Source organism: Tauraco erythrolophus, chromosome 18, assembly GCF_009769465.1.
Source record: "Tauraco erythrolophus isolate bTauEry1 chromosome 18, bTauEry1.pri, whole genome shotgun sequence".
Taxonomy (NCBI): Eukaryota; Metazoa; Chordata; class Aves; order Musophagiformes; family Musophagidae; genus Tauraco; species Tauraco erythrolophus.
In genome coordinates this window covers 17,811,532-17,838,947 of record NC_141482.1, presented here as the reverse complement: position 1 = coordinate 17,838,947, position 27,416 = coordinate 17,811,532, and the positions used below count along the sequence as shown (strand labels likewise).

General features: G+C 43.8%; 1 protein-coding gene across 1 annotated transcript; it reads left to right on the top strand.

Annotated features, from left to right (window-relative positions):
* The first annotated feature begins 155 nt into the window (after positions 1–155).
* On the top strand, positions 156–27,360 carry ELMO2 (engulfment and cell motility 2). The gene is given in 22 exon segments (XM_086622782.1): positions 156–180; positions 9,422–9,547; positions 9,684–9,724; positions 10,226–10,298; positions 10,636–10,686; positions 11,661–11,842; positions 15,445–15,544; positions 15,755–15,906; positions 18,132–18,210; positions 21,793–21,843; positions 22,170–22,292; positions 23,093–23,227; positions 23,669–23,773; positions 23,854–23,962; positions 24,609–24,745; positions 25,063–25,226; positions 25,309–25,421; positions 25,681–25,746; positions 25,749–25,790; positions 26,130–26,212; positions 26,541–26,618; positions 27,149–27,360. Coding segments are annotated over 21 exon segments (2,163 nt in total). The 5' UTR covers positions 156–180; positions 9,422–9,469; the 3' UTR covers positions 27,350–27,360.
* Positions 27,361–27,416: the final 56 nt, after the last annotated feature.

Genomic DNA, 27,416 nt, shown 5'->3' with positions numbered 1-27,416 from the left:
TGCGCGCCGCGCCAGGGCGCGGCCGGCCGCCCGCGGTCTCCATGGCAGCGCGCTGCGGGCGTGTGACGTGCGCGTCGCAGCCAATCGGCGGCGAGGCGGCTGAGTGACAGCTGACGGCGCCAGTAGCCAACAGCGCCTTGGCGGAGCTGCCGGAGCGCGGAGCGGCCGCGGCGGGGCTGGGTGAGCGCAGGGCGGCGGGTGGGAGCGGGAGCCGCGGGGGGCCCGCGGGGGGCCAGGCGGCGCGACGCTGGCCTCGAGTCCGGCGGGTCCAGTCGCCGGTGCCGCCTTCGTGGGCCCGCTGCGGCGCGGCGCCCGCGGCCCTTCCCGCTAGCGGCCCGCGCTGCCGTGAGGCTCTGGCCTACGGCCGCTGCCGCGGGGCCGCTCTGCGCCCTGAGCCGCCGGAGCTGCAGGTCTCGGGGCGCGCGGGGCCCTGGCGGAGAGCGGGGAGTAGCCGCGAGCGCGCCGGGAAGCTGTCCCAGAGGGGCGCGGGTCGCCGCTCCCTCGGGAGCCGAGTGGACCCGAGGGGTGAACGATAGCGCCTCGTCAGGGAAACTGGCGGTCACCTTACCGAGTGGTTTGGCCTAAGCATCGGGAGTTGCACACTGGCTGTCTCCTTTCAGATCACTTGACTGATTAAAAATAATAAAAAAAAAAACCCAGTTCTCTCTTTTTGCCTGTTGCTATCAGTTTCTGTCTTTGCTAAGAGATGGTTTTTGCTCAGCCGTGTTGGAATGTGCAGGATAAGAGCCCAGTGTAGGGCTAAGTGTTTTACTTACGAGCCCATAGGCTTAGTGTTGTACAGCCGAAGTGAGCTCATGGAAGACCTTTGGAGGAACGTAGGATTCCAGAGATGGTGGATCTGAACCACCTGGTTCTTTGTTTTCTCTAGTGAAGTATGTCTCTCTTTGCGTGTTATATGAGATAACATCTGAAACTACGGTAGCCCTCAGGTTGGACTCTGCTGCTTGCTACCCTCTTATGCTGCCTGTTTGAGGAAGCTGTCTTCTCTGCACGCTTGTCCAGTCAGTTACTCTGCTAATGTCACCTCAACCTTTTGTTTGGCTTATTGGTACCACCATGTGGGGACTCGCTGAGAACTGACTAGGATATTTTGTCACATCTACAGATTTCAGAAGCTGCAGCTATTTGTTTGTGGACTGGGTGATTCTACCAGGCAGCTTTTTTTTTTCTAATGGAATGTTCTTTCATCCTCCTCATTTTCATTCAGTGTGCAGCACACTTTTTTCTCTATCTGTAATGAAAAGGAGATTGAGTTTGTGAATAGGGAAATTCTCTTTAAAATACTCTAGTTGTTTTAGCTTGCAGCTTCTCAGAAGTCTCTTGAATAGTGTTATTAGCAGCTCTGCTGATTTTTTTTCTTGCCTTGCAGCTACCCCTACACCACTTCGGTGTATAAAGGCACTCACTCTGCAGAAGCAGAGTTAATTCATCTTTGACAGATTTCAGCTTGGCTGCTGCTTCTTGTATAAAACTGTGAGAATTGCCTGTGTGCTGTTGTTGAGAAGAATGTGCTGTGAGAGACTGATAATCGCAATTATGCAAAATTGCAGTCTGTGCTTCTTCCCAAGAGCTTCCTAACAGTCATATTATCAGATATATTACTGATATACTATAAAATACCCACTGTAAAATTTAACATCTGTCATCTCTCTTGTCTGCAGACATACAGTGAAGTCTTTTCAAAGAACGCTTTTGACAGACAACCTCGTGTTAAGAGGCTGACCTGAAGTACCCTTTGTATTTGTAGTCCAGTCTTCATTGTCCCCTTCTGGAAAGCTGCTTCTGCTGAGCCACTGATCTGTGTAGATCCTTCAAAGGGTTGTTTGACCCAGACTGTCTGAAGAGTTATCTACCTTTTTTAATTTTTAATTCCTTTGGGTTCTGCTTAGCCAATTCATTTTCAAGTTTGAATCTCCTCTTCAGTAGGCTCATGTGGAATCTGTTCCATGGTGTTGCTGTGCAATGAAACAGTCCTTAGGCTCTGTTTCTTTCACTGCATATTTGCTGTGCCTTGAATACTGATTAGAACAGGGAGCATGGTTTCCAGTCATGAGTAGGTGCTCATTTATGGAAGAAGTTTGGGGCAGAAATAGTCTAATGTATCATACTTTCTGAATTTGTATGCAGCTGAAAGCTTTTTTTGAGATATGAAGGTAGTGTAATACAGCTTGTTTGGTTACTGTTTTCAGTGGCGAGGATACAAAGGGAGCTGCAGGTAGAGTGCATTGCCTATGGTCAACCTCTGCAGTAATTTTTTTGACGAAACAGGAGGCATTTATGTGGCATGTAGGGACATTGTTTAGTGGTGAACTTGGCAGTGTTAGGTTTATGATTGGACTCGATGATCTTAAGGGTGTTTTCCAACCCAAACGATTCTGATTTCTGCAGAATTTCCCATAATATCAATGGTTTTGTTTTAACGTGCACTTCTTCTCCCTGAAGGATGCGTGTTCTTTGCAAGGATGATGACAAGTTAGAGATTTGTACAGGCTTCTACCTATAGTAATCTGGGCATCTTTGTTATGGCATATAAAGTGCTGTATTTCCTTGTACTCTGAGTGGCAACTTGCAATGTCAATTGCAGTATGAATAAAAGACTATGAATGTACTCCAAGAGGCTGAAGGGAGAAGTGGTAATTAGATGATAATTACTCATGAGTATTTTAGTTAAAAGTTGCAAATTCTTTATACTGAAGAAGTGATCTTTGAGCCTTGCCTCTTTGCAGTGTATTTGTTGTGCTTTGAACACTGAATGGATTTAGATTTTTTTCTAGTCATGAGTTGGTTTACTCGTGGGAGAAGTAACTATCTGTACAGTTATTGCAAGCCAGTCTGATTATTGGAGACGACACGTGCTTATGCCATATGACTTAAGATTTCCCAGGCTTTCAGGTTTAGGCCATCATAGGCTTTAGTTGCTGAATGGAGAGCAGTGAGTGGAAATCACATACCGTTTGGGTGCTTGTAGACTTAATAGATGAAAACCTGTATATCCTGAACATCTAGGGGTGTCATGTAAATTGGGCACTTTGGGGAATATGTCCAGAGCTGTGCTACTGCTTGTATACTAGTAATTGCCATAGTGTACTTAAAGATTTAATTGTTGAGTTATCCCTGTTTTGAGCTATTGCTGCAAAAGCCTTTGAAAGTCTAAATTATTTTATTTATTTATCTGTTTGTTTGTTTGTGTGTGTAATTCAGGAAAACAAAGTGAGGAAGACTGATTCATAGTTTTATTAGGTTCATCTATTCCATTGCAAGACAGAAGGATGGAGTAAGCGTCTTATGGCTGATGCTACGGAGTACATTGGTTCAGCAGGCTTTCTTGGTTCTGCCTCATCTATTTATTACACTGTGCTTGGATGTTACAGAAAGTCATATTTTTAGAATTAGGAGGGACTCTTCTGACTTGCAGTGTGGCATGCTTGGCCAACTTTTACTGTCTTCAGAAATATCGGGTGTTGGGCATTGACTTGTGAACAAGCTGAGGATCACTAGTATGGGTAGGCTTGCTGAGGATACTAACCCCAATAATAAGTGCTATATAGAGGGCTGCAGTCTTCTAAATATATCTGGGTTCAAAGCATTCCTTTCTTTATGCAGATTCCTAATTGCTTTGCTCTGCTTAGACAATGAGGCAAGGTGCTATTCTGGTCCTGGGTTCCTTATGCTTTATTGCCTGAATTTCTAGTTTACTTTGGATAAAAGAAGACCAGCTGCTTCTGCATGAGTGTAGAAGAAAGGAGTGGAGTCCAATTTACTGGTTGTAATCGGTATGAAAATAGCACCAGCAGCTGCATATGTGCTTAGGGTTGGAGACCTTGAGAACATATTTGCTGGAAGTTAACATGTGTCTCTTAGCAAAGAGTAAATTGTATGTTTCTGTCTGGGAGTGAAAGAATAGAACACTGGTAATCAAAATTTGTGAGGAAAGGGAGGTACGTTAACATGTGCTCCTGGGGTTTGGAGACAGTGTTTCCATAGGACATGGTACACTCAGTGCTTTCTGTTTGTGAATTAGCCTAGCTCTGTGGGCTGCGCAGGCTGGGAATTTAATTAAGCTCTCAGATGAACAGTCTTCGTCTTGTCCAAGCTGGAGTGTTTTACCTGATGCACCTTCTCTGAAGGACAGGCTTTCCTGTTTGTTATCAAGAGGAGAGTGGTAAAATTTTTATCCAGAGCAAATCTTGGAGCAGGAGATGGCTTGGTTGTCTTCCCTCCAGGATTAGGAAGTAAAATATCAGGTGTTGTTTGTGTAACTGCTTGACTCTAATTTGCAATTTTGTGTAATAGAAAAGCATTTATATGATTCCTGTCATCACCCCTGAGACCTGCTCAACCTGACTGATGCACTGCATCTGTTGCTTTTCCGAGGCCAGCTCTTTCTTGATACGTTAGTCTGAGCCAATGCTGTGCTGCTTATCTGAAAGGCTGGAGATGTTACTTAAGAAACTGGCAAAGCTGAACCCAACTCGACTGGCATGTTTCCGCATGAGATGTATTTAGTCTTACAGTCATTTTATGGGTTTTAAGAAAACGTGAGCCACTCTTGGGATTAATGCTAAAAAGGAAAGAGAATGCCAGAGGAGGATGGTGTTCCTGTGCACGTGCAATACCAGTCTCTCTTTTGGATCGGCTGAAGCCCCAGAGAGCCTTGGAGTTCAGGCTTCCTGGACTCCTGCAGGAGCTGCAAAGACCACACACATGCTGAGAATAGAGCAAATTGAGCAAGGCCGCTTCAGAAGGGTTTCTCATGGTAAGCAATGCCTGGTTTAATAGGGGAATGGCCGATTTCTCTCTCCAGCAAGTGCCTTCATTGTAAAGCAAGGATCTGTGATCCGGTGGAGACTCAAGGGCAAGGCTAGCTGCAATGCTAATGCTGAGCATTTCCAGGAGGTGCTATGAAAGAAATGCTAAACTTACACCCCTCATCCTCAATTCCAGCAGGCAGGAGTGATGATAATGTAGTGACTATCTCAGAAGGCTGCAGCAGGAGATCATGGCATTCTGTTTTCCTAGGTGAGGGAGCTGCCTCAAGTGGGATTGGAATAATGTCACAGAGGCCTGATAGAGTGGTCTATGTGTACAAACACAGAAGCGTTAGCACGCCTGAGTTTTCATATCTTTCCATGCTGTGATACCAATCTCTGTGAGGGAAGAAAGGCATATGAGCTTCATTAATTGAGATCATCAGTGGGTCTCTAAATTGTCGGGGAAGTTTCCCGGCTGCTACATGAGAAGCACCTGTGCCTCATCAAGACAGGTGCTGAGTCACGTTGGTTGGCCGGAGACCACGTGACCTATGGGAAGTTTAAAGGTGGGGCACTCCCAAGAGGGAGTGGGGCATTTCCCTCCTGGAGTTTGGAGAGGTAGGAGCCCTCGGGAGAGCGTGAATTGGAGCTCTCTGTTGGATTAAGGTAGCAGTGAGTTTAGAAGAGCCTTCTGATTGTAGAATACCTTGTGGTCGCAACAGTCGGTTGGTTGCGACCCATCGGAAGAAGACACAGGCAGTCCGCGACATCTGGTGACCCCGACGTGATTCGTCGAAACGCGAACTGCCTGGACCGCAGGGTGAGCTGCGGTGGAGATAAAACCCAGTGAAGCTCGAGAGCAGCAGGAGAGCTGTGAATTGATCTGTTTCAACCTAGACGCCTGAAACAAGGTGAGCTGCTGGGAGCTGAAATGGGCCAGAATTTTGTCAAGGAGAATCAGACCTTCACCTTTCTCAAATCTGCAGGGATGGCTGCGGGGCTCAACATAGGTAATGAAGACCTATATAGTTTACTTAACTGGGCAGCGGGGCACGAAGATCTATTCAACCTTACCTGCACCTTTAACCTAGAACTTTGGAAAAAGCTGGGGGATAAGTTGCTCTATGAAGCCGTGGTTAATCAAAGAGGCCGGACCGACCTTCTGCGTACATGGGAGGCCCTAGATAATATAATTCAAAAGGGGTCAGCAGAAGAGGAGGAAGAGGAGGAAGAGGAATTTACAGATTATGTATCCGCAAGCGAAGGATACGAAGGGGGCAACGAACTGTCTGAGGGAAACAGTGTGGACAATGAACTAGACGTGTCCTCACTGTTCACAGAGGTCAACAAAGTGGCGGGGACTATGCAGGAACTTTGCCCCACCCTCCAGGAGATACTGGAGCGTCCCCCACCCTTTGCCCCAGCAACCCCCCCTTCCTCCTCAGGAGGTATCGAGCCTACAGCTCCGCCGTTTGATTTAATAACCCCACCCCTGGCAAATTCATATCCGGCGACATACATGGCACAAGTACGAGCAATGCAGCCGTTATTAGTACGACAGGCCATGACAATGCTGCAAGGTATATCCCAGCAGTTAGCAACCGTAGTGAACATGTTGCAGCAGGCCATGACCCCCCCTGCAGTGAAAGAAATTTCAGGAGAAACCCCTAAAGCAAGCGACAGTTCAGCTGGAAAGTTTCCACCGGTTTCTCCACCAATGAAAAAGTCGCCAAAATCCGCCCCGCCGGCCCCTCTAGAGACATGCTTATCCCCCGCTCCACAGTTAGAAATAACAGAAATTACCCCGCCTGCCATGACAGCCCATCGTGATCCAGTACTTTTCTGGAACGAAGTTAAGAAAGAGGCAATAGAGGCCGGGGACTGGAACTTGATACAAGCTTTGGGGTTACCAGTTAGTAATAAAAAACTATCGGTAATGAAAATGGAAGGAGAGCCGAGTGCGTTTCCCGTAGAACTGGCCCTCCCGGGTGCCAACCAGCCCAATAAACATTTGGGCTGGTCATGGAAAGTGATCCAGGACATGCAGAAAGCGGTAGCGCGATACGGACCAAACTCACCGGCAGTAACACAACTATTACGATTATTAAACTTAGAAATTTTGGTGCCGTACGATTTTCAACATCTAGCCCAGGTCATGTTCCAACCGGTGCAGCGCTCCGTTTTCACAAATGTTTGGAGACAATTGGCCGACCAGCAGGCATTACAGAATATCCAATTACCCCAAAGCGACCCATGCTATGCTATAGGTACCGATGTATTGATGGGAACGGGTCAAGTATTTAGTAACCCGGCAATACAGGCTCAATGGCATCCCCAGATCCTCGAACAGGTTAAACAAATAGGGATGCAGGCACTATTACGTACAGCAGAAATGGCTGAGCCTAAAGCAAAATATTCAACAATTAAACAGGGGGCCAACGAACCTTTTCTACGGTTCGTTGAGAGATTGCAGGGGGCAATAGAAAAGCAGATATTTGACAGTAGACTACGGGCACTGTTGACAAAACAGCTGGCAAAGGACAATGCCAACCCTGATTGTCGGAGAGTCATTGAAGTATTGCCGGGGGACCCCTCTCTAGAAGAAATGGTGATTGCATGTGCCAAAGTTGGGCCCGTAGAAAGCGAGATGACCACATTGGCCACTGCTCTAACTAAACAAAGATGTTATATTTGTGGGAGAATAGGTCATCTCGCCAAAAACTGCAAATCAAACGGCCGGCCGGGAAACAGCAGAAAGAGAAAGCGTGTACAGACGTCTTATGGCCCAGGCAAGCCCTTTGCGGGAACGCTGCAACAGCCGCAGAACAGTCCGGAAAAGACCGCAGAGGGAATGCTAAAGCAGCCAGAGCAGCCAGGGTGGATGTATCCATCGTCGTCAGAACAATGGATATATCCACCGCCAACGTGGTATGATAAAAAAATATGAGAACGACTTCCCCATGACCCGGTCCCAAGGTGTTTAACAAACGGCGACGGAAAATGGAACTGAAACGTTGGAAACCCCTAAAGGCTGCGAGGCAATTTTTTTTTTTTTTAAAGAAAAGGGGGAATTGTCGGGGAAGTTTCCCGGCTGCTACATGAGAAGCACCTGTGCCTCATCAAGACAGGTGCTGAGTCACGTTGGTTGGCCGGAGACCACGTGACCTATGGGAAGTTTAAAGGTGGGGCACTCCCAAGAGGGAGTGGGGCATTTCCCTCCTGGAGTTTGGAGAGGTAGGAGCCCTCGGGAGAGCGTGAATTGGAGCTCTCTGTTGGATTAAGGTAGCAGTGAGTTTAGAAGAGCCTTCTGATTGTAGAATACCTTGTGGTCGCAACAGTCGGTTGGTTGCGACCCATCGGAAGAAGACACAGGCAGTCCGCGACACTAAATCACCATCTTATACAGGCCTGGCATACATGCCTTTTGTGGTAGACTCAGCTAATTTAATAGAAGTTCCCTTTTCTAGGACAGGTGTGTAGACCAATTTCCTAGGCAGCTGCTTGGTCTTTGCTCATCCATGGAAAGTTCTCTCTTCTTTACTTGCCTTGCATCAGGAAAATTCCAAAGGCTGCTGGTTTCCCTGCAGGTCCTAGCCTGTCTTAACATCTCTTTCTCGGTTGATCAAGGAAGTTGGGAAAGTATGTTAATAATGAAACAATGTCTGTGCTCAGCACAGTTCATCTTTGTTCTGGGGAAGGATTGGGTTGCACCGATAGGAGAAATAGGAGCTGGGAAATTGTTCTTCGGATGTTTACTATTTAATTCAGGGTATGGTGGAAATTAAGTCTCAGGAGGAGTCGTTAAGGACAGGACTACTTCCATGTCTGGTCAGTTCGCATTTTTGGCAGTTTGAAGCCTTTGTTCCTGAGAACTGCTGATGGGAAGAGTTGTCTCTCTCCCATGTGACTTTCTCCCAATGGCTTTGTGGGAGAGAGCAGGGCTACTCCTTCCACCCAGAAGAGGACATTTTTTTACAGCCTCTTACTACCAGATGAAGCACAAACCTAACAGTCTAACAACAGTGTGGGACCAAACCATGAACACAAGCTTATGCACTAAGGCAGATAAAGGAGTGAAAGGTAGACCGCCCAAGCAAATGCTGAGTTAACTTTTCTTCTGTGATGGATATTCATGTTTTGGATTTATGATGTTATAGGAAGGGAATGGGATAAAGCTAGCTGCTGCTGCTCTGCCTAGGAGCCTGTTTGGCTATCTCGAGTGGATAAAAGTATCTAAGAAATATGAATGGAGCGTCAGTAAACACCAGCCCATGGGAGGAAGACTACCTGGACAGTATGTTCCCTCTCTCATGTACAGACAGTATCTGATCTGAGGGAGCTAACTGACCTGGCAGTACAGACAGTGAGTGGCAGATGGGGCTTTGCTGATCAGAATGACTCTCCTTCTTGTGTGAGTACCCCAACAAGCTCTCAGAAATATTCCTTAGCTGATAAGGCTGAGCATACAATTTCACTATGTGCTGTTTTAGTATGAGGCCTTGATCTCTAGTACACTGGATGTTTTGTCCCTAGCAGGCCCAGCAAACTGTAAGGCTGGTCTTATGGACTGTTTTGAAGCTTGGTATTAGATGCAATGTAACAATTGAAATAGTTTTCAGACAGCGGCTCACTATCCTTTCTTTTAACAGGTGTGGGGGTGTATGCTGTTGTAAAGTCACCTAGAGGAGTCTGGAGCAATGCCACCACCTTCAGACATTGTGAAAGTAGCTGTTGAGTGGCCAGGTGCCAATGCCCAGCTGCTGGAAATAGATCAGGTGAGATGTGGTAACCAGATGGGGGAGGAAAAGCACCACAACCTTGATACTGGAATGTGGGAAGCATAGAAATCAGCAGTATTCCTTTCTGGTTGAGAGGAACATGGCTACTGAGGACTCTCTCTTTCTGTTCTAGAAAAGGCCTCTTGCATCCATCATCAAGGAGGTCTGTGATGGGTGAGTAGCTCTTTGGGAACCTTTGCGGGGAAAGTCTGTCTCTCTGACAAATCTTGCTGCGGTACTGTGGAAAGTCTCTGCTGCTTGTCTGTGTGCTGCTAGCGTGATCCATCCTGCCTACTGCAAGTTTTGGCCATGGAACAGGTCAGGGTTTAAATCAGGAAGAAAAAGATCTCCTGGAAAACAGGGGCTTTGCATCTTTATTTTAATTCCGAGTGTGTGTATATGTATACCTCTAGGATCAGTGTCTCTGAAGATTGGCCCATCTTGCTGTTCCTGAAGTGGAGGCTTCTTCAGACATTCCACAGAGCTTGATTTAGAGTAGGCTGAAGTCCCATCCCAAAGGTGTTTTCTCTCCTCTTTGGGAGACCTAATTTCCTACGCTAAAGCTTTGCTTGAAAGGTCTTTTCCACCCTCCTTGTGATCAAGCTCCTGTTCCAAATTGAGAGCCAGAAGAAAGAAGAGGAAGAAACTTATGTATCCTTCTACTTCCTCTGCCAGGTGGTCGTTGCCAAACCCTGAATACTACACCTTGCGGTATGCTGATGGTCCTCAGCTGTACATCACAGAGCAGGTCAGTGTGAGAGGTGGCAATTTGCTGATGTCCTGGGCAAGAGTGTAGAATGCCTTGGACTAGTGTCATGAAACAATATGGTTGCTAATCCTTGAGGGGCAGCATCTCTGCTATCAAAAATGCTCAGACTCGAATGCTGTCATTCAACCGAGGAGCCTTGCACTTCTCCCTTTGCACGCCCATAAGTGCGAGGACCCAGTGACTCAATTCCATACCATCACTAGGATTATGTGGTATAGGAACCCCTTTACTTGTGCATACAAACGTGCACCGTAGATCCAGTGGCATTCTTTTCCCCCCGCTTTTCTGCAGTTTAAAGTCTAATGTTTTCTTTCAGACTCGCTGTGACATCAAGAATGGAACTATCCTACAGCTGGCAGTCTCCCCGGTAAATGCTTCCTCACATTCTGTTTCTCAGTAGCTGTCCTCATATGACAAGCTGTTTCTTTCCTCTCAACTTTTCTTTCTCCTTCTCCCTAAATAGTAGGGGGCTTAACTTTGTTGTGGGCCATTCTGCACTATGAGGTGCACGCTCCTGTTTTCCCTCCTGGTCGTGGTGTGTATCTTTCCTTTGGATTCTCTGTCCTTTTATAGGACTTTCTGTAAATAAATCCAGTCTACATTTTTATTGCATCTTCTAGATTAGCATGTTGTAAAGCACCTGACAGACACATTCTCGATATGAGTGCAGTTAGTATTATCAGTTGGAAAGCAACAGTACTGGTGACTGAGTGCAGAAATTAAAATAAAAGACAAATTTGATGCAGAGAGGGTTGTTCCTAGTGAATTCTTGCTATTGTGACCTCAACAGTTGCCTTTTGCAGACTTGCTGCAGCTTCCTTTTTATTGACATTCTTAAACCTTTTTTGTGCAAGCATCATGGTGGCATATAGCTGAGAGTGAGTAGAACAGGAAGCAGTTATTTTGGAAAGAGGTAGTTGAGAGGATATAATTGATTTATGTCTGAGAAATCTTACAGAATGTCATGTGGATACACAAAATGAGCTTGTGCTTCTCTTTGAATCCGAGAGATTTTTTTTAATATCATATTTCTTTAATAGTCTCACTCCATATTTCTATATCCCTCTCCGCTCCTCTCACCAAGAAGAAAAACAACCATTTGGCATGTAAAATAGCATTTTACTTGCCTCTTCTTTGGCTGTAGTTGTTGCCGAGTCAGCCTTTTTTTAGTCTGTCTTAGACTTACTGACTGCTGGTACGTATCCTGTCATTGCTGATAACTCTCTACCCTTACTGAGCTCTCTCTGCCCATTCGTGGACTTGTGACAGAATGCTGATGCTTGTAGATCTTAGTCTGCAGGGGACTAGTCTGTAACGGGCATCATCCCTCTTTCCTCCCAGTCTAGGGCAGCTCGCCAGCTGATGGAGAGGATCCAGTCACACAGTATGGAAGCCCGACTGGATGCCATGAAGGAACTAGCTAAACTTTCAGCAGATGTGACCTTTGCCACAGAGTTCATCAACATGGAAGGGATAACAGTGCTGACACGGCTTGTGGAGAGCGGGACCAAACTTCTGTCACAGTAAGTTTCCTGTACTCCAGGACTCTGAAACAGAGCCTCAAATAAAGGGCTAATTTTGCTTGCTGGAGTGGCGTTAAGCAACTAACCTCATAGCAAATGCCTGTGTATAGGTTGAGACAAAGTCTTTCTCGTCATTTGCTAAACCTCATGAGGCAGAAGAGGAGATGTTTATGGTGTGTGAAACTTGCATTGAAAGGTCACTTTGATAATTGAAGTGACTTTTATTACCTTTCTTGTGGTCATAATCTACTTGAGCAGTTATTCATCTTCAGTCTAAGGGAGAAGTTCTCCTATGAAAAACACACATGCAGTTGCACACAAGAACATTCCTGTAGAACTGGTGGCATGTATGTGCCAGTCAGCAGCAAGCATGTTGCGGGCTCTTGTATACATGGTCAGTACTTTTTGACCTGCATCATAAGAAGACCTTGCTATGAAGGCCAAAGGTCTGTTTATGTTGGGGAATGGAAAAGGCTAAAGAACGTATAGCAGGGAAAGTATCAGTCTTCAGTCTCCAATAGTTTTCCAACTTACGGGTGTCTTGAGCAGAAATTGTATCTCTTTTGTTTTAAGAACCTTTGGGTGTTTCTTCCATAGATTTTTCTTCTTCATTTTTTAATCCATTTATTCTTTTGACATCTACAGCACTGTGTGGAAATGAAGTTCCACAGTTACTTTTCCTATAAGAAAAGAATACTTCCTTTATTTTAAACACGTAACCTAACGTTCATTTGGTTCCCTCTACATATTTTAAGAGAAGACAGAGGAATTTACAATTTCTCAATACCATTCATAACCATCTAGATCTCTCTCTCATATCAACCGTTAGTGATGCCTTTTCTAAGCTGCAGTCTTAGTCCATTAACACTGTAACTATGGCAGCCATTCCAGAGTGCTAATCAATCTTTCCATGCTTCCCCTAGCTCTTAAGCTCTTTCCAGTGCTGCTGTGCTGTTGTGGGGAAATTTGTAACTTTTCATCATTTTTAAAGCCTGACCATTTAATTTCTACCCTTTTGTTTCTTGTCTTTCAGTCAGTTACTAATGCAAGAAAGTAACTCTGATCTGTAACTCTGATCTTTTTTTAACCCTTTAGCAGCTGAGTGTTTTGAGTTTTTTAAGATGCTGTAGTGAAGCATCTCATAAAATCTCCTTCAAAGTCCAGGAGTTGTACTTAACTGTTCTCATTCTGACTTACTGATTGGTTCAGAGACCTTCAGTATCATGGTGGGTTAACCTCAGCTGGCTGCCAGCTGCCCACCAAGCCACTCTCACTCACCCTCCTCAACAAGACAGGGGAAGAAAACGAGATGAAAAAGCTCATGAGTTGGGTAAAACAGACTTGACTTGGGAAAAATTATTTTTTTCCCAATCAAAAATAGAGTAGGATGGTGGGGAACAAAGACAAAAGTAAAACCACCTTCCCTCCACCCCCTTCTTTCCAGGCTCACCTTTACTCCTTCATTCCCCACTCTTCTGCCTCCTCTCCCCATGGAGCTGCACAGGAAGATGAGGAATGGGGATTGCAGTCAGTCCATAACACTTTGTCTCTGCTGCTCCTTCCTCATCACACTTGTCCCCTGCTCCAGTGTGAGGTCCCTCCCGTGGGATACAGTTCTTCACAAACTGCTTCAGTGTGAGTCCCCCACAAGATACAGTCCATCAGGAGCAGACTGCTCCAGTGTGGGTCCCCTGTGGGCCACAGTTCCTGCCAGGAAACCTGCTCCTGCATGGACTCTTCTCGACAGGCTGCAGCTCCTGCCAGGAACCTGCTTCCAGCATGGCCCCTCCGCGGGTGGCAGCTTCCTTCAGTGCATCTCCACCTGCTGCAGTGTGAGGTCCTCCACAGGCTGCAGTGTGAATATCTGCTGCATCGTGGTGGTCCGTGGGCAGCAGGGGACAACCTGCTTCACTGTGGTCTCTCCGCAAGCTGCAGGGGAATCTCTGCTCCAGCAGCTGGAGCACCTCCTCCCCCTTCTCACTGACCTCGATGTCTGCAAGGTTGTTTCTCCCACATTTTTTTTCACTCCTCTCTCGCAGCTGCCATGCAGCAGTTTTTTTACCCTTTCTTAAATATGCTTACACAGAAGAGCCACCAGCTTGGCTGACAGGCTCAGCTTTGGCCAGTGGTGGGTTTGTCACAGAGGTGTCTGGGACTGGCTGTATCTGGCAGGAGCAGCCCCAGTCTCTGCAGCCCCTTGCTACCAAAACCTTGCCTTGTAAACCCAATACACATACAGGTGTGAAATGTAACTTCCCTCTACAAAAGACATAGCAATTCTTCCCTGTTAAATATTTCTGTTTCTTCTAGTGGTGTTATTCTTTTACTGTAGATTCCACCTATCTTTCTGGTTACAAATACCTAAATGCCTGATATGTCCTTCAGATGCCTGCCTGAGTTCTCTCTAAAAATTGGCATTACATTTGCCACTTTCTGCAGAGCACAATAAGTAGTTCGGCAATGTTTTGTTTTATCGTGGTTCCTTTGGAATTCTTTAGTGGATATTATCTGGTCCTGGAGATCTGTTTTTCATATTAATGGCTTGTTCCAGAATGTCTTCTAGTGATGTTCAAATGACAGATTTGAAGACTCTCCTTCTTCTCTTAAAAGCAAACAAAAAACCTGGAAAAAAACAAACTCTGATCTGGAAGCTTCCCCAATCGCAATCACGGTGAACTCTGATGCAAATAACTCACTTGGCTTTTCTGCTGTAGTTGTTCTATTTCATTGAAAATACTTTTAAAGTCTTGATGACTTATTGTTGTAATGCTCATAGGTCTTCTGTTTTCTTATATATTAGCAACTAATATGTTTTCAGCATGTTTTGCAATCTTTCCCTCAGTCTTTTTTACCTTTCTGTGTTGTGGTTATGTATTAAATTTTCCACAATTCATGCTGTGCTTTTGGTTTGTTTCAAGCCAGGTCCCAATAGTTACAGAATGACAATTCATTTTTCTTTGTTTTTCTCTGATGTTAAAGCATGTTTGTTTAGGTTTTTTTTGTGTGTGTGGAGGGGTTATAATTTCCAAATGCTTTTGCATGTTTTGTGATATGAATTTGCTCTGGAGCTCAAATCTGACAACATTTGAAAAACCTAGCATTTGCAGGTGGTTTAAATTTTCAGTTAATCAGCTTAAAAATCTTTCCCCTTTTCAAGTTGTCTTTTTTTAAATTGATGGTCATTGTACTGAATATTCTGGGGTTTGTTGGGCTGGGTTTTTTTGCCTTCACATGCAAGTGTGGAATTTGAGTAGTGATACTTTGCACTGCTCAGGATTAAATACTGCATTGCTGTTTCTCCTGTTATTCCTTTGATTAGCGAGGTATTGATCCAGGTGTTTGTGAGTCTCTAGTGGCAGGACTAGGGACTTATCATTGCTAGTTTTAATTTGTGCTTGTAATCAGGAAAAAATAAAATACGATTCCACAAAACAATAAAATTATCTTCATGAATGCAACTACTTTATTGCTCCCCCAGCTGCCAAACTGTAGCCTGTTTTATTAGAAGGTGGTGACATTTTTCTCTTATCCAGCTTATTTAGCTTGAACAAGCTTTTTTCTTGCTACCAGATCTCTTGTAACTGCGTTCTTCGTTTTCTCAGTTACAGTGAGATGTTGGCTTTCACCCTGACTGCCTTCTTGGAGCTCATGGACCATGGTATTGTCTCTTGGGACATGGTCTCAATAACCTTCATCAAACAGGTGAGTTTAGGTAAAGGGGGCAAGTGCATGTTATTTCTTTTTCTGCTTTAATGCAGCTTCCAGGAACAGCAAGATGACTCTGAGAAGCTGAGTACTCATTGAGAGCACAGTGCATCCAGCTTTCTGAGCTCTGTCTCCCTTAGCCTGTCTCACTCATCATAAGGTTTCCTGAATGGGCATCTGTTGACCTGCTGGGTCATCTGTTTTTAGATTGCAGGGTATGTGAGTCAGCCTATGGTAGACGTCTCCATCCTCCAACGATCCCTAGCCATTCTAGAAAGCATGGTGCTAAACAGTCAGACTCTGTACCAGAAGATAGCAGAAGAGATCACCGTGGGGCAGCTCATTTCTCATCTGCAAGTGTGAGTGTCCACCCAACAGTGGTGTGATTTAAATAAATTTTATTAATATCTGTTAATTTGAAAATATATCCTTTTACATTTAAAACACTTAGAGATGCTATTTTTTAAGTATTACTGATATGACATCTTACTTGAACTTTAGGATTTCTAACAGATTTTTGAAAAAAATAAGATCCTGGAAAAGTACGTTCTGTGTGTGGAAGGACTTAAGCACATGAGTATAAGTCTTGAACAAAGATATTTTGCTTTAACAACTGCACAAGTGTGTTCAGTGTTAGGAACAAACCTGCATTTTACTGAAACAACTTCCCAAAGCTTCCGCATCAAGTCATCTGTCACCTTCACCCCTCTTTAAATTGTGTCCACTGGAATCTAAGAGTTCATCATCTTCTGGTTTTTGTCCTGCATATTAAGTAAGAAAACAATGGGTTTTCTTGCTTTTTTTCCCCACATCCCCTTGCTCTCTTTCCAAACAAACTGACAAATTAATATCTGGCTTTTAAGGCTGTTTGTCTAGGTCAGTTCTACTCTTCCACAAAAAAAAGTAGCATACATTTGTTAGAGCTTTAAGTAGTAGTTGGTTTTTTTTGTTTTTTCAAGCTTTTTAATTCTGAAAATGTGTAAAAGCACCATTTGTGAATATGATTAATATTCCTTAATCAATGAACAGTAGTTTAACAGAATTATAGTGCGAACAATGTATGGCATCAATGTCTGTGCTTAGAGTGCTTACACATTTGAACTCTAACAGAAAAGCTAAACAAGTTCTCATGAACGCTGCAGCATCTTTGTTCTGCAAAGAGTATATGTTCTTTCAGCTTTGTAATTTCTACTTTAGTAAAACACAGGTTTGGTCCTAACACTGAACACACTTGTACAGTTGTTTTAGCAAAACATCTTTGTTCAAGACATACACTCATATGCTTAAGTGCTTCCAGAACATAGAAGATTGCTGAAGGAAGTATCCGTCCAGGGAATATTGTAGAAAGGAAGGCTGGAGACTGAGTCAGAATTTGCTGGTGTTTGGCAAGACTATCAGGAGGGAACAATCTTTAACAGAGGATAGATTCTGGAAGAACAGGTCCAAGTCTAAAAGACATGAGTTAGAAGAGGATAAATTAATTTTAAAATAGTTTTGCTGTGTCAAAAGGCCAGCAGTGTAGTGAAAAGAGCGGCAAAACCCAAAAAGGGGGGTAGAAGAGGTGAAATGACAGACTTGAGAGGCCTGCCAAGCTTGGAGGATGAAAACCCAGGACGATGCATGAACGTTTGCATGTTTGAAGTATGGCAGATTGACCAAGATGAAGAAGATTTGGAAGGGAGCAATAGAAGAGAGAATATGGTTGTTATCCACAGATATGCCAGGGATAAATACCAAAGTGGGGAAAATAGCTATTTAAGCTAAAAGATGTTTTAGCTTTAGATGTTTTATAAAAGTTTAAATTTTTATATATATATTAAAAAATATATTAAATTTTTTTTTAAAGTATACACACACAAATTGATTTAGTTGATATGCTGGACTTCTGTTAATCAGGAGAGCTTGAAGTTTGGCAGAAGCCTTGCAAGAGTAATAGTATCGCAAGAAACAAAACTGGATTTGCTAGAGCATCAAGATGGAGGTGGAAAAGAGTGTGATTGGCATTTGGAAGCTTATTCAAAACATCGCAAGTGAAACCACACACTGTGCATGATCTAGGAAGGGACTAAGCACCCTTTACCTGAAGAGGCTCTTCAGTGAAAATAAGAAAAAGACGTGTCAGTTGGGCCAAACTATGGAGGTTGGAAGGCAATGCCATAAAGAGAGGCATGCTTCCTCCTGAGTTCCATTTACATTTGGTGGCTTCCATTGACATAGGGGAGAAAAATTACTTGCTCCATATATATTTCTAGCTGTATCCATATAACAGACTGCAGTATAACTAGACTTTGCAGAGATAGTTTCAGCATTGGAAACAAACTGTGGTGCTGCTGAACTCCGAGCTCTGCTGGGCTGCAATCTGCACTATTTTCTGAATAATGGAGCTATCAGTCAGCAATTTCTGTTAGCTTTTTGCAGACCTTACGAAGAGTTGGATGGCATGAAAGTAGATTACCTGAATCCTGCTTGTCCATTGAAATCCAAGATAGCTGTAGTAAATGTTCTTACAGTGCAAGCAAAGCAGCAAGCTGTAATGTTCTGTACTGTGTGTTCTCTTATGATCCTCCCATTTTTGTTTCTGCAGCTCAAACCAAGAGATTCAGACATATGCCATTGCTCTGATCAATGCCCTCTTCCTGAAGGCACCTGAGGACAAGAGACAGGTTTGTTCTTGCTTTTTGACTTTAAACCTGAATAACAGTTACTGGCTGGCTGTTTACTTCATGCCTCAGAAATCATAATGTCTGGGCAAGGCAAACCTCAAACCTTGCCAATAATTTATGTAGCTGTTTGTGTAGCAACATAGGAAAAAATGTACCATCCCATTAATAATGTATTCTGGAGCAGCACATCTATGTTTAGGAGATGCTCAGAAAGGAATCTGAAAGGCCTTGAGAGACAGAAAGTAACCCTATATACAGCATGGAAATATATATTTTTTTATTTTTTTTTTTAAGAAAGTTAATTCCATATAGGAGAGGTAGGCTGAGTAGAGTCTTCAGCATTGTATGTACTTACTTAAAAACCACACCACCTCCCCTTCCCCCAGAAAAGGGACCTTTCTTAAGTCATAGGGGAATATTCCCACTGGAAAATGTGAGAAGTGAAACATCTGTCCTGCTCTGAGGAAACCCCAAAAATCTTAGCTACATACAAGATGTGCATATGTGTCTGTATTGTGTAGCTTTGCTGTGTTAAGCCTTTCTCCTCTAGCGCCCTGTTTGTGCCTTATTTCTGGACTCTGAGCTAAATCCTGTCTGCTTCTCTTTGTGCCTTTTTTTGCTTTCTGCCAGCAGGACAAGCTGCTTAACCCACTAGACCTGCCCATCACTGTAAGTAACTCAAGCCTGGGGGCTGGTCATGCAGAACTGTAGGCATGTTAGCTTTTCTCCAGTGATGCCTCCTTGTATCTCAGAAATGATGCATCCGGGCTTCAGATAGTGGATGAGCCTAGGGAGAAGGGCGGGAGTACTCAGCTTGCAAAGGGGAAGAGAAATAGTAGCAGGAGAAATTTTGAATGACTTATTTTGCACACAGGACAATAAAGATGATCGTAAAAGGAAACTGATACTACAAGACTGACCAAGTGAACCGATTTTAAAACTGGAACCAGTTCTTTAGCAGTCTGGATCTCCTTAAACTTCCTACAGCCTGAGTTTATACCTCAAATCTCGCTTGTGTTAGTGACAGTTTCATATCCAGCTGTGTTCTTCTAAAGATAGAGCTGTTTGTCTATGAAGAGCAGTCACAAAACTTTGTGCTGACTGGGGCTAGAGCATACATTCTGCCTAATCTGTGCCTTTTGGGAATTGTACTGTAGGAATGTTTTTTGCCCTGTGCTATCTCCAGGAATCACCACTCTTGTTAATAGGTTGATTTGGAACCTTCTGTATCTTGAGATTCTGGTACGTTTTTTAGATTTTCTGAGTGGCACAGAGAATGATCCACTTTTGGCAAGGATGTAATGCCTTCAGAGGGGAAACTATGGTCTCAGTAAATGTTACATAATTTCTAAAATTAATGGATAGGCTTAACACATGAAAATAAGGAAGAACATATTCTTCTGTTGGTAATTTGGCCAAGATATTAAACTTCATAGCAAACAAAATTTCAAGGGATCTTTCACTTCTTTTCTTCCCTCCTCCCCCCCACCAACCCCTTCCCCAACACAATCCACATGACCACAAAGGGCCATGAAGATGATTAAGGGACTCAAATCTTTCATATGAATAGAGACTGAGAGATTTGGGATTGCTCAGCCTTGAGAAGAGAAGGCTCAGGGGGGTCTTATCTGATGGAAGGGAATAAAGAAGAGGGAGCCTGACTCTTCTTAATAGTGCCTGCTGACAGGACAAGAGGCAATGGGCATAGCTTAAACCCAGGAAATTCCACCTGAACACACACACACACACACACACACACACAAATAATAACATGAGGGTGCTCAAACACTGAAACAGGTTACCCAGAGATTGTGGAGTCTCCATCAGTGGAGACACTAAAAACCTGACTGGACACAGTCCTGCGCAACCTGCTCTGTCTGATGTTGCTTGAACCAGGGATCAAGATGTCTCTTCCAACATAAATGATTCTGTGATTCTATGACCCCATCAAGCAGCAAAGCGGGCATTGTTGGACTCTCAGCAGAACATAGATCCCTTAGCAGTGGTTAGGCTGTGTGTGTGTGCTCATGCTTCTTACTATGCTATTTAGAATTGTTTAATTGTCTTTGTCTTTCCCACTGTTTATCTGCTTCAGTCACCTGTTACTTCATCCCATGTACAAACTAATTCCTTCAGAGTAAGGATTCTTTATATTGCGGGCATGAACAAATCCTAACAGCAGGCCTTTTTCTAGTCTCAGTACTGCATCTCATGAATCACAGTTAAAAAAAAATTACTCAGAGGGCAGTGTGTTATCTCTGAAACCACTTCCTACTTCATCTAGATGCTTCTTAGATATCTTCTACCAAGTACTGACTCATTTTGGTTGTAACATGAGCGCTGCTGAACTTGCAGCCATTATGGCTTGGCTACCAGCCAGCATATCACTTTCTTGTTTTAGGAGGTTTCTGTACGGAGCAAAAGTGATAATAGGGACTTGGAATGAGGCTAATATACACGTTTTACTAGAGTCCTTATAAAGCCTGTCAAGAGCAGGGTTGATATGAGCAGATGGAACAGTCTTGAATTGCTCAGAATGTACAGCTGATTGAGTTCAATTGTCTAAGACTGCACATCTGCTTCCAATTCTCAATCTGCACTGCATAGGAACATGAAGAGATCTCAGACTGGCAGTTCTTTTGGACTTTTTCCAGATGATGTATTGTCCAACAGATTTTTCTTACTCAAAGATTTTGCTTTTAATAGCAAACTTCTGATAATATTCCATCTTGATATGAGCACTTGTGCCACTCTCCTAACAGGTGTAATGAGATCACTGTTATTTTGAAAAGTGCATCTTCACAATTTACAAGGAAAGCACAGGTTAGATTTTTGCAGGTGCATGTGTAATTGGTGCTGGAACTGAAGGTTTGCAGCATATACTTGCATCTGCTGTGACTGTTTGTCATCATGACTTGATGGTTGGGAAACCCTCCTCATCTGGGGAAGGAAGCCATGCAGTAAAGAGGGAAACTAGAAGCTTTCCTTTAAGCCTGGAAATTATTTACCTTTTATTTTTGTAAACTGAAGTGCTTCTGCAAATTGTCCTTAAACTGACTTGTAAACATCTCTTTAGGAACCAAGACAAAGGAAATGTAAATTTCAGAGGCAGAGTTTTTGAGAGGGAGGAGACCTGAAAACTACATCCTCTAGCCCTGGTTATCTGTGTGCATACCTAGGTATAGAAAGTTGTGAAATGCTAATTGAAGGAACCTTTTGTAAATGACAGACTTTTCTGGGCAACCCACAGTAGGCTCCCTGCTGCCATATCTCCTGATGTCCAATGTTAAGATAAATTTTCTTCTGTTCTTTACTATCTTAGTGCCTTTCTCCACATTAATGATGTTTTATAGGGGAGCCATCCAGGAGTTGTGCCATGGTAAAGATGACCCTTGCATCCCAACTTGATGCTTGCTTTGTGGTGAGATGCCATGCTAAATTGACAGTCTATAGTAAAAGCACTGTGTTGTGTGCCAGTGCTATCTCCAATTCATAGGCTTCCTTCTTTCTTTCCTTTCTGCACAATGTGGGCTTTTTGTTTATATTTCACTCATGTTATTTCATCTCTAAATTCCACAACAGGAAATGGCTAATGCATTTGCCCAGAAGCACCTGAGGTCTATAATCCTGAATGTAAGTATGTCTCAAATGACAGGGTGGTTCCTAACGTTCTTTCAGTAGAGGTTTCACTTGTGCAGTGTGTAAATTCCACTGCCTTTAGGGCACTTCCAGAAAACTGACTCTTTCAAAGATTAAATTGGAGCCACTTGTTCAAAACAGAGTTATCAGGATGCTTCTTTCTGCTGTTATAGAGCATTATCATTATGCTTCTGATGGAATATAGAGGTTTAACAGCCGAATCTTCATGTATAGAGATGTACATGCAGCCTGGCATATGCCTACAGCTAATACCTCAGGTTTTATTTGTATTCATTTCTACCCTATCCTTTATTTTGCAGCATGTGATCAGAGGAAACCGCCCGATTAAAACAGAAATGGCGCATCAGCTGTACGTGCTACAGGTCCTGACCTTTAATCTCCTGGAAGAGAGGATGATGACCAAGATGGATCCTAATGATCAGGTCACTATTAGAGCTGAGTAAGATCTGATAGAAGAGGATGTACAAGAGACCTTATTCCTGAGCTCCTTAGCTCCATAGAACTTGCAGTAGATGGTGCATAAAGTTTCAAAACCACCCCTCACTTTGTAGTCCTTGAGGGACTATCCTGCTGTATGCTATGGGACTTCTCGAGATGTAAGGGATCACTGGAAGCCATATATTCCTTTCTTGACCAGTGTGATGCGAGCTGTCAAACTGAGTTGTCTCCACCTCTGTAGAGGGCACGTCCTTTTATCCATTTCCTTGCAGCATACAAGGAAGCTGGGCATTTTTAAGGTGCCTGTTACTTAGTTCCTACATGCATTGTAGTCTGGAGGGAGAAATGCCTTAGCATTAAATGAATGCCTAGAAATTGCCTTTAACTATTAAACTTGGGGCAGTTAAAGGAAAATCATAGAATGGTTAGAGTTGGAAGGGACCTTAAAAATCATCTAGTTCCAACCCCCCTGCCATGGTCAGAGAAATCCTCCACTACACCAGGTTGTCCAAAGCCTCATCCAACCTGGCCTTGAACACTTCCAGGGATGGGGCATCCACAACTTCTCTGGGCAAACAAAAATGCAAACAAATATTTTGCTTTACCCAATATACTGAAACTTGCCGTTTTGAAATTGATTGCCTCTTACATAATGTTAATGACCTTTGACATCTCTCTGTATTCACTGTGTAAGCTCTGGAGAGAGAGGTGGGACTATGCATTATGTGAAAATACTGCCCTAGTGATTGATCATGTTACCATTTCCCTGCCTTCTGTCCTTCAGGCGCAGAGAGACATCATATTTGAGTTGAGAAGAATTGCATTTGATGCAGAGTCTGACAGTAACACCATCCCTGGCAGTGGAACAGAAAAACGCAAAGCCATGTACACCAAGGACTACAAGATGCTGGGATTCACTGTATGCATCTAGAGAGAGTGCTCGCTGTGAAGCTTGTAAAGGCAATCTAAGCGATCTCTGTGAGAGTTGTGGGGAAATAAGGAACAGAAATAGCTGTTTGCTTTACCATACTTCTGTATCTGTGTTTTAGAAATTCAGCTACATTCAGACTCCTAGGGAAGATTGTTATGAACTTGCTGATTAGTTAAATGCAAGGGCTCATTAGGCATGTTCTCTGGAGATATTTACTTATCATACACACCTATTCTATGAAGAACTTGGAATCAGCCTCTCTTCTAGAAAGCTTGGATAGTGTTGTCAGCAGGTTTCCAAAGTTACCTCTTGGATAGATGTGAGGGAGTGCTTGATGGACAGGCAGTTGTAAAATTCATTCAGAAAAGCTTCTCACACAATTTCTTTGAGCTAATTTGTTTGGGTTCCTTCTACACGCTCTTCTCACAGAATCACATCAATCCAGCCATGGATTTTACTCAGACTCCTCCAGGGATGCTGGCATTGGACAACATGCTCTACTTGGCCAAATTTCATCAGGACACCTATATCAGGGTAAGCGAAGCTGCTGTTTTTTTGCAGATACCAACACTTCAGCAGCTTTTCCTAGTGTGTGTTGCATCCTCTTCTTGCAGATTGTTTTGGAGAACAGTAGTCGAGAAGATAAGCATGAGTGTCCCTTTGGGCGCAGTGCCATTGAGCTTACCAGGATGCTTTGTGAGATCCTGCAAGTTGGGGAACTCCGTAAGTACCATTTATTACTCCAGTTTTCCAAGTTGCTGGGCTGATGCTTCTGGAAGTAGCTTACAGGCTGACCAATATTCACAGGCGTTTGTACCTCGATCACATTTCTGCCATATGAGGACAGGGGAGCTTGGAGTTGCACTGTCAGTGTCCCAGTGCCAGTACCAGTATCAAAGTAAAGTAAGAAATCTTGTGTGCACTCTGGTTCTTCTGAAAAACTAATACAAGTGAAAGGCTTCAATTTCCTGAAGCTTCAGCAAGGTGCTGTATTAAAAAAACAGTCCAGAAACCACCATGAACTTGAGAAAACTTTAGTAGCTCTGACAGTCTCAAAACAGCATTCTGAGACAATTAACCACTATAAGAAATTCTTGCAGAGGAGAGTGGGATACAACTGCAAGCAGTCATTTGGGGGGACTAGTATGAAAAGGGCACATGAGTCAGAGGCTTGCATGGTGAAGCGTGGGGACAGTTGCCATTCCCAATATGTACTGTCTATGAGGAGATGAAGCATTGAACTGTCTCAATCTCTGAGTTAGTAGTATCGTACACCACCAGGTTTCTGTCACTGCAGCGGATTTTAGTTACTCTTAGTAGCTCTTGTGCAATGTGCTCACATGGCTGTGGTTTCTGTTTCTTCATGAAGCCAATGAAGGCCGGAATGACTATCACCCCATGTTTTTCACCCATGACCGTGCATTTGAGGAGCTGTTTGCCATCTGCATACAGCTGTTGAACAAGACCTGGAAAGAAATGAGGGCAACAGCAGAAGATTTTAATAAGGTCAGAGTGGAGAAGAGGTATTTTTGTAGAATCTTTTGCAGAACAGCACATGTTCACTCAGCTTGTGCACTTGGTTAAAGAGTAGGGCACAGAAGGTATGACAGGGCACTGATGCGGGCTGTAAGGGAGGATGGTCCAACTTGTATTTGGTATGACCTGAGGTTGTTCTTTGTTCTTCGAAGTCACTAGTATGTTGACATGCCTGGCCCTGGTTATTCTCAGTCAGTTCTTTGCTGTGACTGAGCTGTGCCCTGGCTCTCTGCTGCCCTTAAGCAGCAAGAATGTGACTTACTTTTCTCCCTGCCCAACCTCTTTAGGTTATGCAGGTTGTGAGGGAACAGATCACACGGGCTCTGCCCTCTAAACCAAACTCCTTGGACCAGTTCAAGAGCAAACTGCGCAGCCTGAGCTATTCTGAGATTCTGCGACTACGCCAGTCTGAGAGAATGAGCCAAGATGACTTCCAGTCACCACCTATTGTGTAAGTGCCTAACAAAACCAATTGCCCTTTGTGCTTGCTCTTTTCTGCATTTTCTGTTTACTCTTCCATATTTGATTGCCAGGGAGCTGAGAGAGAAAATCCAACCTGAGATCTTGGAGTTGATAAAGCAACAGCGCCTGAACAGACTTTGTGAGGGAAGTAGCTTTCGAAAAATTGGAAATCGCAGAAGACAAGGTAAGGTGACAGCATCTACTGTGTTTTTTCATGTGAAGAACTGTAGGCAAATAACATTTAATGGATTCATCTGTCAGCAGGTGTGTTGCCAGAAAGGAAAGCTGATTACCTGAACTGTCTATTCCAGCCAGTAGTTTGGGATGGAACAGACATGAATTTCTAAGTATACAGCCCAGGAATTGGGGGAGTAGAGAGATTTGGTGTAGTGGCTGGAAGTGAATGATCTTGCTCAGCTTACTCTACTTGATGTGTGTTCCAGAAAGATTTTGGTATTGTCGCCTGGCTCTGAATCACAAGGTACTACACTATGGAGATCTGGAAGATAATGCCCAGGGGAAGTGACCTTTGAATCTCTGCAGGAAAAAGTAAGTCCCAATTACTGCTCTGAGCACACTGTGCAATGTTGTGTGCTCTGCCATCTAAAAGCTGTTAGGAGTACCATCCTAGATGAGAGAAAAAGAGCTGTGGCTGAAGCCCTGACTGAGATGCAATCAACTTTTGGTCCTTGCCTGAATCTTCTGAGTCTTGGAATCACTCGATATTTCTTATAACAGCCAACTGTAGGGATGTGTTACTGGTAATGTGTTTTGGAAAGCTGTAGTAATGAGCTAAAAGAACAGGAACAATGCTCAGTTGCAAAGGCAAAACAAAGTTCTATCTTCCATGGTTAGGATTTCTTGTTTGTGAATTTCACTTTTTCACTGTTAGTTCCAGTGGCAGACATCAAAGCCATCGTAACAGGGAAGGATTGTCCGCACATGAAGGAGAAAAGTGCACTGAAACAGAACAAGGTAATTGCTCCCTTTTTGCCTGTAATTAATATCCAGTGCTGTAGAGTTGAAGACTCTGAAAGCAAACAACAGGAGCAAACGGTCTTCCACACTGCAGGTGTATTATTTACAAAACCCATCCCATATCTGGGCCTTTTCCTAGTACTCGTGTGATTGCTGGGTGCTGTGAGCATAGTCTGATTGTGCTATAGGCTATTCAGAGTTGCTTAGAATACTGATACGGGAAAGCGCACTGAGCTGCAACAAGGCAGCTTCTCTTGTTGGGCTAGCAGGCAGGTGCTGTGATGTTTTTTTTAAGTCAATGAGTGAAAGATTCTTTTCCATTCAGGAAGTGTTAGAATTGGCCTTCTCGATATTATACGATCCTGATGAGACCTTGAACTTCATTGCACCTAATAAATATGAGGTAAGAAACACGATGGTTAAGCAGTAGAATATAAAGCAATTAACTTCAGAGATTAAGAAGGACCAGTTGCTTCTCATTAAAGGCGTGAGTGGGATTTCTCCCACCAGGTTCATTCTTAGAAAAAGTTGCTCATGTTTAGTGTGAATCTTTTAAAAAAAAAAAAATATTTCTATACTAATTTCTCCTTGTCTAGACTGCTAGTTTCTTTTTTCAGTTATTCCCTTTTCCCCATTCTATAAGACACTGATGCTTAAAATAGCTTTGTTTTTTGTTGTTATGCTACAATAGAAACCCTCGGCCCTCTCCTAGAGCTATGGGGGTCATGCCTACCTCTAGGTTTCTAACTCCATTGGAAATCTCTATGGGCACTGTTTTGGGGTTGGTGTTTTTTTTTCTTATAGGTTAACTGCCTCCCACGCTTCCTATTTTGGAGCTGTATAGGAGTATCTGTAACTGTTGCATGGATGGAAAGATTCAACATAACCTATCATTTATGTCTGGAGTTGTGAATTACCCTTTTTTTCCTACAGTACTGTATCTGGATTGATGGGCTCAATGCTCTCTTGGGCAAGGACATGTCCAGTGAGCTGACTAAAAGTGACCTGGACACATTGCTGAGCATGGAAATGAAGCTGAGACTCCTGGACTTGGAGAACATCCAGATTCCCGAAGCGCCGCCGCCCATCCCCAAGGAGCCGAGCAGCTACGACTTCGTGTACCACTACGGCTGACGGGGACTGAGCTGCCCGGGCCGCTGCGGGCAGCCCGGGCGGGCGGCGGGCACTGGGCACTATCGCT